We start from the raw sequence: 12,980 nt of genomic DNA, 5'->3' as shown, positions 1-12,980 counted from the left end.
TGGGCAGCATGGATGATAACTAAATTATATTTCTGCATTACAGAAGACACAAAGAGGAAAAATAATATCCTCAAGCCTTTCTGATGCTGCTTCTGTGACACTGTGCAGCACTAGGAGTGGTAGAACACTTCAGTGTAACAGAAGCACGCTCTCTATTAAAATATCACTGTGGAACTACAGGAGAACAGTACCTGAGAGGGGCTCCTTCATGGGATTAGATACATTTGTGAAAGTGACCAGAAGAAGAAACTCGTGTACAGAAAGAGGCACTGCATGTCGCAACACAGACAGGAAACTCCACCTCAGAAGGAACTGCCATCTTTCCATCTGAGAAACACTGGGTTTTGGCATTAAAAACTGTCATTTTTTAATTTGTGTTTTCATTATCAGTGTCCCATTTTTAAAGGAATAACTATATTTAAAATGGTGTGTGGGCTTTGTTTAGAGGAAAAAAAAAAGGGCTGACTACATTAAGAACACATTTTGCATTACTAAATCTTAATTTTTTCTACCTGTGAAAACCAGCTGCGAGCATCAAGTGTTTCTAGTACCCTCTGAGCCTAGCACAGCCTAAAACTGCTATCAATAGTACTTAACTAATGTGTTCCCTTTTTATTACTAGGAAATACAATCAGATGTTTATAGACATCCCACAAACATGATGCACATGGAAGCTGAATGCATTATCTGAAAAGAAAACGAACAGACAAATCTCCTCTGATAGACCTAAATTAGACTGCTGGAAAAAAAAAAAAAAGTGCCCAACAGCTTCTGATTATAAAAGCCTATAAAACCCCTCACAGATATATGGATCTAATACAAAAGATATCAGCAGATCTATTACACTATTATGTTGCTCTATGAACTTAACTACTAGCACAAAACAGGTTTCCTCTTCTTGTGCAAAGCAGAACTCAATTTTTTTCCAGACCTTTGACAGGCTTAAATCCTGAATCTTTTCTGTCCACAAAAGAAAATGACTATTTGGTCTCTGAGGTGAGGCAGTTCAGAATGTGTTTAGCTCTGTTGCAGAAGTCAATTAAAAAGTAAGTCAAAAAGGTCAAAATTTTATTACGATCTTTTTCATCTGCCAAAACCTCCTCTGCCATAAACCAGAAAGTATACCCTTCTGCTTTCTTTCTCTGTGTCCACACAAATGAGCACCATTCTCTGCTCTCACATTGTCCTGAGAAAATGCATTTCTCCATTTGTAACGCCAGAATGGAAAAAATGGAAGCAGCTCCCTAATCTGCGTTACCACAGAAGTCACAAAATTCCTACTTGATTGAGAGCTGTGTAAACTGCATGTAGCACAACAGAAATCAAACCCAAATCCATACCTGCCAAAATTTTATCTTCCACATACATCATTTTACATAGGGTAACAAGCCAACTACCTCTTTTTTCAGGGCTGCCTCTCCACAATGCTTATGCTCCCAAGCTGGCAGCGGCAGATCCCAGAATTATGCGGCTCTTGGCACTCGTGACTGAGCCGAGTGTGCAGGCACTGGCACTGCCACTGAGGCAGGAGCAGGGTGAGTGGCTGATCAGTCTGCTGTGGGATGTGGGTGCATTTGTTTCCTGGCCTGTACTACAGGCACAATATTTACTGATGTTCTTTTGCGCTCTGGCTTCGCATGCCAAAAGCCTTTCTTTGTTCTGCTCCTACAGATGCTACTATAAGTCACTGTCATTTCCTAACGAGCTTCAGTAGCTGCTTCCTGCAGTGGATGAGGAAACACCTGGTTGCCTGTAAAGGATTTGTGTTTGACACAGACTAAGCATTACAAACCGATCATTACCTCCTATCCATCTTTGACATTGCCACTAATTGTTCCTGCTGTCCTGGTCTTGACTCTCATCTTTCCATTTTCCCCCTCCACGTATGTTTTACCTGCTGTTACTGCTGTAGTTTGTTTTTTGTTTTTATTCTCTACTACAGTACTAAAGCTAGATTGTGAGGGGTTCTTTTCCTTAAGCATGGACTTTAAGTCAGTTGCACAGCATTAAATGACACCAGATACCAAAATCAGATTCGTCACAGGACAAGTTCAGAGAAATGAAGTAATGTTGTGATATCAGTATGGAATTTATATATAAACACATTTTCCATCTTGCAGATATAAGTAAACATCAAGAAAATCCATGTTACAGGTCACAGCACATTGAAACAAAAATTCAGCCTGTATGCTGCTGTGCAGAAATTGAGGGAAATTAGAAATTCATTAGTTGCAATGTTCTCATAGAGGTACTTCTGACACAGCAATACACAATCTGGGTTTGCTTCTACTTAATGGGAAAGCATGTGAAAAGTCAGGATAGCAAGGTCACTTATATGCAGAAAATGTGTGTGGGATTTGGGGAGTTTTGATGGATTTTTTTTTGTCTCTGAGGATGAATGATCATCTGTTTTGGGGACAAGCACTGAGGCTTTATTGCATGCCATGTGAAAAAATAAAAGATAAAGGAAATAGATAAAAGAAAATATGGGAATTGAAACAAGAAAGGATGCAAAAGACAAGGATGTGGTAAGACAGAAATGGGTGGTTTAGGGAAAGATGGTGCACTAAGAAAAGGCAAGAGAGCACAGGAAGGGAGAAGGGTGGATGTTAAGAAGGTGTGAGTGTCTCCATCTGGAGAACTTCCTAAGGAGAGGAAATTGCAAGAGGCAGCCTGCAGAAGTTTAGGTCCAACAATAAGGGCATGTGCTGGGCTATCAGTTTTGAACTGCACTTCTAGTGCTTTCCCCCAGAAGCCTGTAAACTTCCCTAGGCACCTACCAATCTGCAGAAGGGCAGCAGAAGAATCGAGACGATTGAAGCTCTGCACAGGAGGGTGCCTACAGCAACTTCTGTGCCACCTCTGAGGAAACCAGGGAGAGCATAAACTGCTTCCCTGAACACATTCAGCCTTCACCAGGTTTCCTGCTTGCAACAATCACACATGAACTTGAAGACAGGCAGCAAACCAAAGAGTAGCTGGACCTGAGTCCATCCTGAGGTAGATACCAAAGTCTGTCAGGAATCCTGGTGGTGAAAGCCCATTCTGTGACTCTGCTCCTAAGACTGCTCTCCTGCCTGCATAAGGGAAGCAGCCTAAAAGGAAAAATTCATTCCTGCATTTAAAGTAAGAACACTGGCATGAATTTACCAGGATGTGATATGTCAGTCACAAAGTTGTGCCTGTTATACCATCCTGATACCCAGAAGGGCAGAGGTGATGGAGTACTGCATGGCAGTGTTTGAGCTACATTTCTTCTGGGGCTATTCTCAATGTCTTTGAGCTCTGCCTGTGACAGAGAATGAAAATATTCAATGGAGTCCAAGCTAAGGATGCTCAGTGCTGATGGAGCATTTCCTGAGGCAGCACTGGCTGTAAACACTGCTGCTGAGATGTAAGAGCTGCTCTCAGCAGCACTAGGGCCAACTTCATTTCATCAAATCCTAATGTCTTAGTGGGGTGTAGCAATGAATCTACAGGAGCTTTTCATTGTCAGATATTTGGTAAAGACATTCATCTCCTGCTGAGGATTGCCCCTGGAAAGCAGGGCTCTGTTTGTGATCAGCCAGTGGCTATTACAATGTTAAATGACTTAATTGTTAATTCATGCTCACACTTAGGGTGACTAGGGCCAAAAAGGGGAGATGGGTAAAGGCAACAACATCTTATCCCCATTTCTAACAAATATACATATTTAACAACTACTTCAAAAGACTGAATTTGACTCACAGTTGAGACGATTCCTTTAAAACTTTCTCTGTGAGAACACACAATGAACAACTGTAAAACCATCCTTTGAAAAATGGTGTTCCCCTTTCAGTGATTTACTCCATTACAAATTGGTCAAAAATGACTTTAAAACCCTGAAGATTTGAAGGAAAGATTGGCCAAAGTCTTGTTTTAGAAGAGATGAACTGAGTAAAGAGAGGCATACAAAATGTCCAACCATAAATATTTACCCTAAATATATTACAATACTGACAGAAGTTTCCCTAATAAATCAAAATTTCATACTCAGAGAGATTTACCTGGAGCTATGAACTCTTGAGTCAGACACTGCCAGGTTTGCATTAATGCAGCAGCCAGAAAGATAGTGTAGCCTGTGTTAGGCACTTATGCCACTTCTACTCCTAAAACTCTGATCCTGAAATGGAGGAGGGGCATGCACACTTCCTAGGGGTTTTTCAGCTTGGAAACATGCTCAAAGAGCACATGATTCTATTAGTGTGTATGTTTACCAGGAGATCCCACAAGAACACCTCCTTTGCGTGCACAAAGAATGACTAAACTGGACAGCTCTGGCTCTCAGAGCAGATAATGAAATGGCAATAACTTCATCTGTCAAAAACTGTGATGTCCACTGTTGCCAAATTTCATCTCATTGAGCATGTCCAGCCATCTGACAGGTGGCAATTTCACAAAGCAATAGCTATGGGATGGAAAACAGACATCCTTTTACACATTCATTGTGTAAATAGTTCCTTTTTGTTTCAATCCATTTTCAGTATCTATAATAAAATCAGCTTATAAAAGCTGAAAATCATACAGGTTGAACAAGGAGTGCTTTTTTCATGCTGGAACAACTGCTTTCCATTGAGTAAGGAGGATCTCTCTTATTATAAAAAATTGCTGAAACAAAAGTGAATTAAGAGAATAAATTAAGAGGCTAGCCTACCTTTTCAGTCTCATAATTAGACAGGGGTTTTAAGTGAAATCCACATCTGTCTAATGCAAGATCTGTATGTAATTTCATGTGGTAAAATGCTCTTGTAACACAATTCATTCTTCAGAGGGAAAAAACCCCAGCATCTCAATGGTACTGCTACCTGTTTGTGTTACATTTGGGGCAAACAGTTTAAAATTACTAAAAAAGTTAATATACTGTGGGATTGAGACCAGAGTGGTTAACCATTTTTTTCTTCCCTAGAAGAACTTGGACACACTTAATTGCCTGCATTTCTGTCAATATGTCGCATCTGTGAAGCGCATTATGAAATGGCCTTAGCCAAGAAGATGGCATTATTAAATCTGCATTGTATTTATTCCCTTATCAGTGCTCTGAATTCTGCAATTAATCCTGAGCACCACAACAACAGGGTCACAGACATAAATAAAAATATGTATCCATAAAATGTGGGGAAAAAAATTCATTTGGAGTACTGGCAGTGTTGTGTGGGAAACACTGCAATCCTAATAGAAACTGCTTGTTCTAAAAAAAATACTGAAATTAAAAATGAGCATTTAAAAATTATCAAGACAATTAGGAGAACTATCCAGGAAGTTTTTTGATCCATGTCAACAAGAGCCCAGTTCCTACAGTCTGTACTGTTGATTTAGAGAGCAAACAAGGAAGGTTGCCAAATGAAGTGATGAAGCAAGTGAAAAATAATGAAATTATTCTGTTTCACTTAGAAACATAAACACCAAAAGCTTCATAAATCTGACCAATAATCCTTTAAAGACCAGTCCCATGGTTATTTTGTGGAGGCTGAAGCAAAGGAAGAAATGTGGAAGATTTAAGAATAGATAAATTAAAATTAGAGACTTCTGTATTAGCAGACATTTGAGCCTGTGGTTTAAGCTAGGAAGAAAGTGCCAATGGATTTGTTCAGTAATCTTTGAAGTCTGCTACCCTTCCTTTTGCTAATGGCATAACAGAAAGAAAAACCACTGCCTGTCTCCACCACTGCAGACTGTAAGGATGCAGTGTATTCTGTAAAGACACAGTGAGCTTCAGCTAATTCTCTCAGAAACTGTTTTGATGACAGTGTCACATCAATCCTCTAATGTGGCATGCTAGTGACCCACAGGAACAGGGGGACAGAGAAACTAATAGAAGGGTAAGAAATACAGAACCAACTTTTCTTCTTGTTCCACTTTTACCTTACACTACCCATCCGTAAACTGCAAATTTACAAACATCAGGAAAAGACAGTTTGGTCTAAACAACTGCTTAGAGGACTCCAGTTTCTTTGTCACAGAGTATGAACATCTGGGGGCCTCAGGCAGCTCATCAGGACCTTTCCCACTCATCTGCAGGCCACACTGCAACCTTATTAAACCTTAATGACAAACGTCCTCAGCAACCAATCTTCTTAACTCAGACAGCTGTATATCTGTGTTTACTCTCCTTCCTCCCATGCAGCTTTCCACCTTTTCAATTGTTCTTACACATAATTTGAGTGGAGAAAAGGAAAAAAACAAAACAAAACCAAAAAAGGAGATGCATTGACAAGGTAGTAAAAGGAATGGATCTGAAGTACTTGTGTGATTTTGAGACAGTGGTGCAGTGATGGGAAGGGGAGGAAATAATGTCTTGCTTCTTTTACCCTGCATTTTTCCAAGATTTCTAGTCAGAAATATTAACTTTTTGTCTCCACAGTGCATACTCAGCCCTCACAAAATTTATTTTCACATGCCTTTCCTCACTAGATTAAACCATTCTGCCATGAAAATACCCTTCCTGAGCTACATTCACTGTTCAGTATTGCTGTGTCTCCTGAAACATCCTTAATGAGATAACTCTGTTCTGAGCTAAATTTTGTTCCTCTGCACGCTTCCTCACCCAGTGACTTCAGGTCCTGCAGTTACTGTGCATTCCCATCCCTCTTCCATGACTCATTTCCAGCATCTTATATGTGATTACATCGGCTCTCAAACATCTGGTCTTTCCCCTGACCCTATTTAGGGTGGCAGTTACTTATCTTCATTTATGCAAAAGCACTGCTTTGGAGTTCCTGTTAGAAAAAGCTAATGGCAGAAGGAAGAAATGTTTTCAGAGAGGAGCAGCCAAGCAAGCTGGGTGTTTCAGCAACGAGGAGCAGGGAGGAGGATGGATTGAGTGCCCTCAGGGTGACCCCTGGACCCTCTGTATCTGATGTCTGCCGACACCAGCGGGAGCTGTATGTGCCCTCCCTCGGGGACTGGGGGGATGTGTGGGCCACTGCTGTTCTGCTGATGATCCCCAGAAACACTCAGGACAGGCTGAACACCCCTCTGAGGCCACAAAACTATGACATGTTTGACGCAAACTGGAGTGACATAGTCTTGACAGATCCAGAGCTACACAGAGACAATGAGAAATCACTGCAGTGTGGGAACTGGACCATGGTGATGCAGGCTCAGGGCTCCAGTCAGATGCAGTTTCTTGCATAATTCTGGAAGTTTCCTGACTTTTTGTCTGTCGGTTGTAGCTGGAAGCACATGGTTTGAGGAAGACAACTAACACTGAATTGGGACAGAAGAAATAGGTGGGGGACAGTGCAGGAGCTCTCCTTGGTGGCATATAACCTTGTCCAGGGTCAGCTCCACCACAGGAAGCTTGTATGAGAGCTTGCAGCAGTTATGAATCTGCCTGTCTGCTAATAATTACTTTAAAAGCAATGATCACTCTGCTTTCATTTCACCAAATAAAGAAGTTAAAACTTAAAGTTTTTAACATTTGCTGATTCACACTCAGTAAAGATGATTAGTGAGCATCTCTATTAGCAATCCAGAGCCCCTCCTGTGTAAGCCTCTTTCATGTGACTTGTCCCATTAGCCTTTTTTTTCACAGCTTTTATTTGCTACCAAAGGAATAGCACATGTGAAGTGATGTTTGGGATTTAGAGTATTATAACAGCTCACTGCTATGTGACAACTTTTTACAATTAAGTCTGAGAAAATCAGAGTGCGTGAAACCAAATTGTAAAGATCCTGAGAAGAGACACACTAATCCTCTCCAAAGGCAGGGCTACTGATAGATTAAGTCATTAGACTAGATGCACACAGTTCAGAAAAGGAAGCTGTGGTCACATCACTGGGCAGGCTTTCATATGATGATTTCAAAAAATCTGCTTCAAATGCATGGCAGGCAGGAAATGCTCTCCTCAGAGTCAGTCTTGTTACTTAAAATACAGTTTTGCAGTCAAACTGCAGAGAAGTAAACATAAGTAAAATTGTCAAATTGGGAGCTCAAAAGTTAGAAAATTCCAGACTACGTTTCCTTTTCTGAGTCATCTCTCTTTCCCTCCTTCCATGCCTTATGGCCAGTGAACACAATGCAAAATGGTTCTGTGGTTTTTACTGCATCGTATCAGGTCTCCACTGAAAAATGTTCAATACAAAGAAAAAACAAACAATAGCATCCTGGTGGATAATTCTAAGCACTCAATGTTTATTTCAGATACATCACAAATGGTGATTTTTGGAATATCTGTAAAGTGAGACATTTATATAGATCTCATTTCCTATTTCAAAATTGAAAGGATTAAGAACTGAAGTGTCTAGGAAATGCAAATACTGTGTTTGAGACATTACAGAGTGGGCTTTAAACTTCCTTTTGGTATCATGCTTCAAATATTTGAGACTGTGCTCCCACAGTGTTCTGTTACAACAGTTTGTTCTCAGCACACCTAACTGGGAACACCAAAAACTAAGTATCAGCAGAAAATACTTTGAATGATTTCACAACTATAACAGGAAAGCTTTAGGGCACAAAGGAGGGACACAACAAAATATTAAGTAAATATGAGACTTTTGTTTTCATTGTGTATGTGTGTTCTACTCGTTGTTACAGAAGTCAGAGGCACTCTTCCCTTTAGTGTGCTGTTGTAATTTGAGCCTCAACTTAGGGTAAATTAGGCATAGACAGAAAATGTACAAAATAGGGCATGATAATAATTGTTTTCTAATGAATTCATAAGAAATTCAAATTATGCTGTACAGTCTTGACTTTTGACTTTTGAAACACAGTAACATTTTACCTGTCCAAAGTGTTTGTAACATTTTACTCGAAATTCAAAAAAGACCTCCAAACCAGAAAAAAAAAATCCAGTATATGACATCCTAATCATATTTATGAGTGATTAGCAGAGCTGCAACTGTTAGCTTTGGCATATAGATCTGATTCTTAATTAAACCCATAAATGGCAAATAGCAATCTAGTTTTATTACAAGCTGAGCCCAGAGCAGAGGAATAAGGGCACTGTGACAAAAGGCTTTATAAATATTTCCTGACAGTAGAAGATCAAGCTTGCAGCCCTGTGGGGAAGCCTGCTTCCCTGTGAGCATATGCACCTGCCTGATCTCTCCAAACCTGTGTTTCTTAGGGACAGCTACTGTCCTGTCCATGATAGCACTTTTCCTTTTCTGGGCTGTCATTCTCATCACCCTGTTGTCCCCTTTCTTTGCACTTAGCTCTTGCTCCACAAACAAATCATCCAGCCAAGCAAATTCTGCTTTCAAAATTCTGTATGGACCTCCTCCTTCAACAAACCTCAGTTCCTCTCCTGATGATCCCCTACAAATCCATCTCTATTGTTCTTCTTCTCCATTGCCATTTTCCATTTGCCCATGTTCTTTATTATTCTATCTACCTGCATTCCTATTTTCTTTTAGCTTATGGTGATGCTCCTCAGAAATGTCTTTAGTATTAGTTTTCTTCACGTACACAGACTTCATTCCATGTACTATCTTCATCTTTCTCCAAATTTTTTTTCTTAGTTTCCACCTCTTAAGCCAGTTTTTGGCAGCTCTCCATACAAGTTGGCCCCACTCTGCTCTCAATCTCCTCTATTGCCATCTACCCAGTTTCATTTTTTTATCACAGTATCACATTTTGAAGGCAATCCTTATCATGCTAGTCTGTTTTGTTTCTCCTCACCCCCAAATGAAGAAAAAAACAAGGGCTTGCATTGTTTCATCACTTTCCCTATTTTGATCAGATCAAGCAACATTTTAACAGATGCCAATCATACAGACTCTGCTCAGATTAAGCAAAACCATAACAAAAGTGTTAGTAACACTGTTGGTCCAGAAATCTTGTGCACATGAAAAATGAAACATTTTCTACTGTCCTAGGATTGTCAGCCTTTATTTGACAGCAAACCTTGTTTTAAAATAATGAAAAGTGTTCTGGAAAAATAAAATTCTGTATCCAATGTGCAATGTCTTCCTTCTGTCACCTGATGACCATATTGCAGGTGATGACTTGTCATTGCTAGAGATACTTTGAAGAAGGTGGTTGTCACAGTTCATCAACTTCATCAGATGCAGGGGAGATTTTCCCTTTTGATATCAAGAAAGCTGAATTTGGGCAGCCACCTCCAAAGATGTGACTCAGTCAGAAGGTACTGGGTAGCAGGGATCAACTGAGAAAGAGGGAATGAGATGCAGAGAAATACTAAAAAAAAGCAAAGCCAGTGTCAGGAACTGCAGAGAAGTGAATGTGGGTTTATATTGTGGCAGATGGGGACAGAATATGAGATAGGAGCCTGAGAAAAAAGAAAGGAATCTAGGGAAGTAACCTGCTTTTCCATCATCTAGTGCTACATCTGATAACAGACCAGTTAACATGCTGGAAAACAGTCTTGGTGTGACTCATGAGTACAACTCTTGGTAGACATCTGCTCCACAAACACACTGAGTGGCATGTCCCTTGATCACTTTTGCTGTTGTGGAGCCTTGATTCCCTTCCCCAGTGGCTGGTTCCAACAATCCATCCACTCACTGAATGGCTGGTAAGTGACCAGTGAGCCAACCTTGGAGACAAGACTTCACTTTTTTGCTCCAGCTGCTGTTCTGTGCATCATCTTTAAGTTCACTTATTTTTGTCTCTGTGTCCACAAGAAAATTTTAGTTGTAAGGAGTTACCAGCTACCTGGCCAAGTGGTTACAATCAGACATCAGACTTCCTCACAGCCACCCAGTATGTTTCATTTTATTACCTTTGGATAGTGAAAAATTGCTGTTTGAATGTTGTTTTTATGGTTGTTTTATGTTTTTATGGTGGCGATGCTGAAGTTTTGTAACATGACCTTATAGTATAGTACAACAACATTGCAATTAGAAAATATTTTCCTTAAAATATATTTCATGTGCTTGTTTTTGCCCCAAAAAACTAGCAGGACTTAAACACATGCATTCAGTTTTAAAGCAAGAAATTTTTGAGTTCTAGAAAATATATTTCTAGCAACTTACTTTCAGTGGCTGCATAATCCTGTGGATCAAGTATCCCTGATTCCTGCAGCGATCTAATACAGGAGTCCACCAGCTCCAGACCAGTGGTGAGTTCATCTTCTATATCCTTCTGACCATCTGTAATGAAATTAACGACATAATAATGTAAAAGAAGGCCAAAAAGGTAAAGCCATATACAAGACAAAAGCTAAAACCAGTTTTTTGTGACTAAGCATTCACAGCTGATGAAGGGATGGAGGCCACACATTCCCAGGACACTGGCCATACTGAAAATTGTGCCATCCTTTGAAAGCGTGGCCTTGGATTAATAAAAGCAAAATGAGAATATTTAGCTCTAGTAGTAAAAAAAGCCAGAGACACATTTAGCAGTGCCCCTTCTCAAAACTCTACTTAGTTTCGATGTACTTTTCGTCAATCCTAAAAACTTTTGCCAAATCTTCTCACTTTTTAAGTACAGTTTTCACGCACTAGCAATGAGAAAAAACACAAAAAAACCCCAACAAAAACCTCCACATACATCAATGTGCTTTTCCTCTCCATCTTTTTTAGGTAAAAATGATCTTTCTGGGAGAGAATGTAAGTAATACATAGGTGTAGATAGGTATATTACCTTGTGTTTGCCAGTGAAACTGCTCTTCTGTTGAACTGGAAAGAGAAAGAAAAACGTTATAATCTTTAATTAAATTGTTTTGTAGTGTGCCATGAATATTCAGATATAAATCTATTCTGAAGGAACTGATTTAAGAGAAGAACACACTTAAGAATAAAAAACCTATTTAGAATACATAATTATATATTTTTTAAAAATTAATTACTTGTACATCATTCACTCAGCTGGAGGGAAGCATCCTTATTTCTTTATGAAGTAATTTCAATCATGGATATAGAAATTGGCCTCTTGGTCTTGATACACAAACTACACTATTTAAAAAAAAAATTAGCATTCTTCAACTTTTTTGGATCCTTCCATTTGTCTGATTCTCCAAGTTTATCAAGAAAATTATAAATTGCTTTTTTAAGTGAACAGTTACATGTGATTTCTGAAAGAAATTATGAGTCCTGGTTCTACTGATCATTATGTGCATTTTTATATTATTCAAATGTGCAGCCAAGTTAATTCAATTGGCCTACACAGGAGAGTAAATTTAGATACGTTTGTGCTTCTATGTACAGGCACTTAAGCAACAGAAGGTCTTAATTTTAAAATAATGAGCACGCACACCAGAGGATGGGTTAGGTAGGGAGTTTTTTTTCCAATAAAATGAAAGATACATTCAAATGAATTATAAAATAAATTATACATTCAATTAGGAAATGACTACACTTTCCTCCAAGGCATGTTCTGTTTATGCTTCAATATAGGTCTTTCTCACAGGACAAGAATACAAAAAGGATTGAAGTTACTCAGTGCTACCTGTTCTTTTGATGACAATGAACTGATTATTACATCCATGACTGAATGAGTTTTGTGTACATTTTTGTAAGATACTTACAGGGGAGAACAACATTATCTGTTGTATCCATAAGTTAAAAAAAAAAAGAAAAAAACAAAGACTGAAATGATTTTAACTTTTCCAACAATTATATTTATTTTTTCATTTATTTTATGATGTTGAGACTAAATGCTCTTTTGGATTAATAAAAGGATTTAAATCTCCAATTGTTTTCCCTTTTCCCAGCAGATGCTGGATCACTTATAAATATATATCAGTATACCTCCTACTGTCTAAGTTCTGGACAATAGTAATGTAAATGAAATTAAATGCTTCCTTGTGGAAGTCTATTTTTACAGTAAAGAACTTGTGCAAATTATTTACCAGATTTGATAGTGTTAAAAACAAAATATTGTCTAATTTACATAAAAATAGTTCTAAAAGAACTTTTAATTTCTACCTGGCATCATAAATGTTAACATGGCCAGTTCAAATCTATACATCATCATAAATTTCCTAATATCGATGGTCTGTGGTTTATCTTGATTCACAGTAGTGAGATGTTATAGATTAAGAAGCCAGTCCTTG

General features: G+C 38.8%; 1 protein-coding gene across 3 annotated transcripts in view; it reads right to left on the bottom strand.

Annotated features, from left to right (window-relative positions):
- CTNND2 (catenin delta 2) overlaps positions 1-12,980 on the bottom strand; it is a 521,421-nt gene that overhangs the window by 290,991 nt on the left and 217,450 nt on the right. For all 3 annotated transcript variants that reach the window (XM_058819679.1, XM_058819688.1, XM_058819696.1), the window contains exons 3-4: positions 11,570-11,604; positions 10,960-11,076 (exon numbers count right to left, since the gene is read on the bottom strand). In XM_058819679.1, coding sequence (XP_058675662.1) covers positions 10,960-11,076; positions 11,570-11,604 — 152 coding nt within the window. The remainder of the gene's footprint in view (positions 1-10,959; positions 11,077-11,569; positions 11,605-12,980) is intronic.

Source organism: Ammospiza caudacuta, chromosome 1 (assembly GCF_027887145.1).
Source record: "Ammospiza caudacuta isolate bAmmCau1 chromosome 1, bAmmCau1.pri, whole genome shotgun sequence".
In the NCBI taxonomy this organism is placed as follows: domain Eukaryota; kingdom Metazoa; phylum Chordata; class Aves; order Passeriformes; family Passerellidae; genus Ammospiza; species Ammospiza caudacuta.
This window is presented reverse-complemented; position numbering and strand designations above follow the sequence as displayed.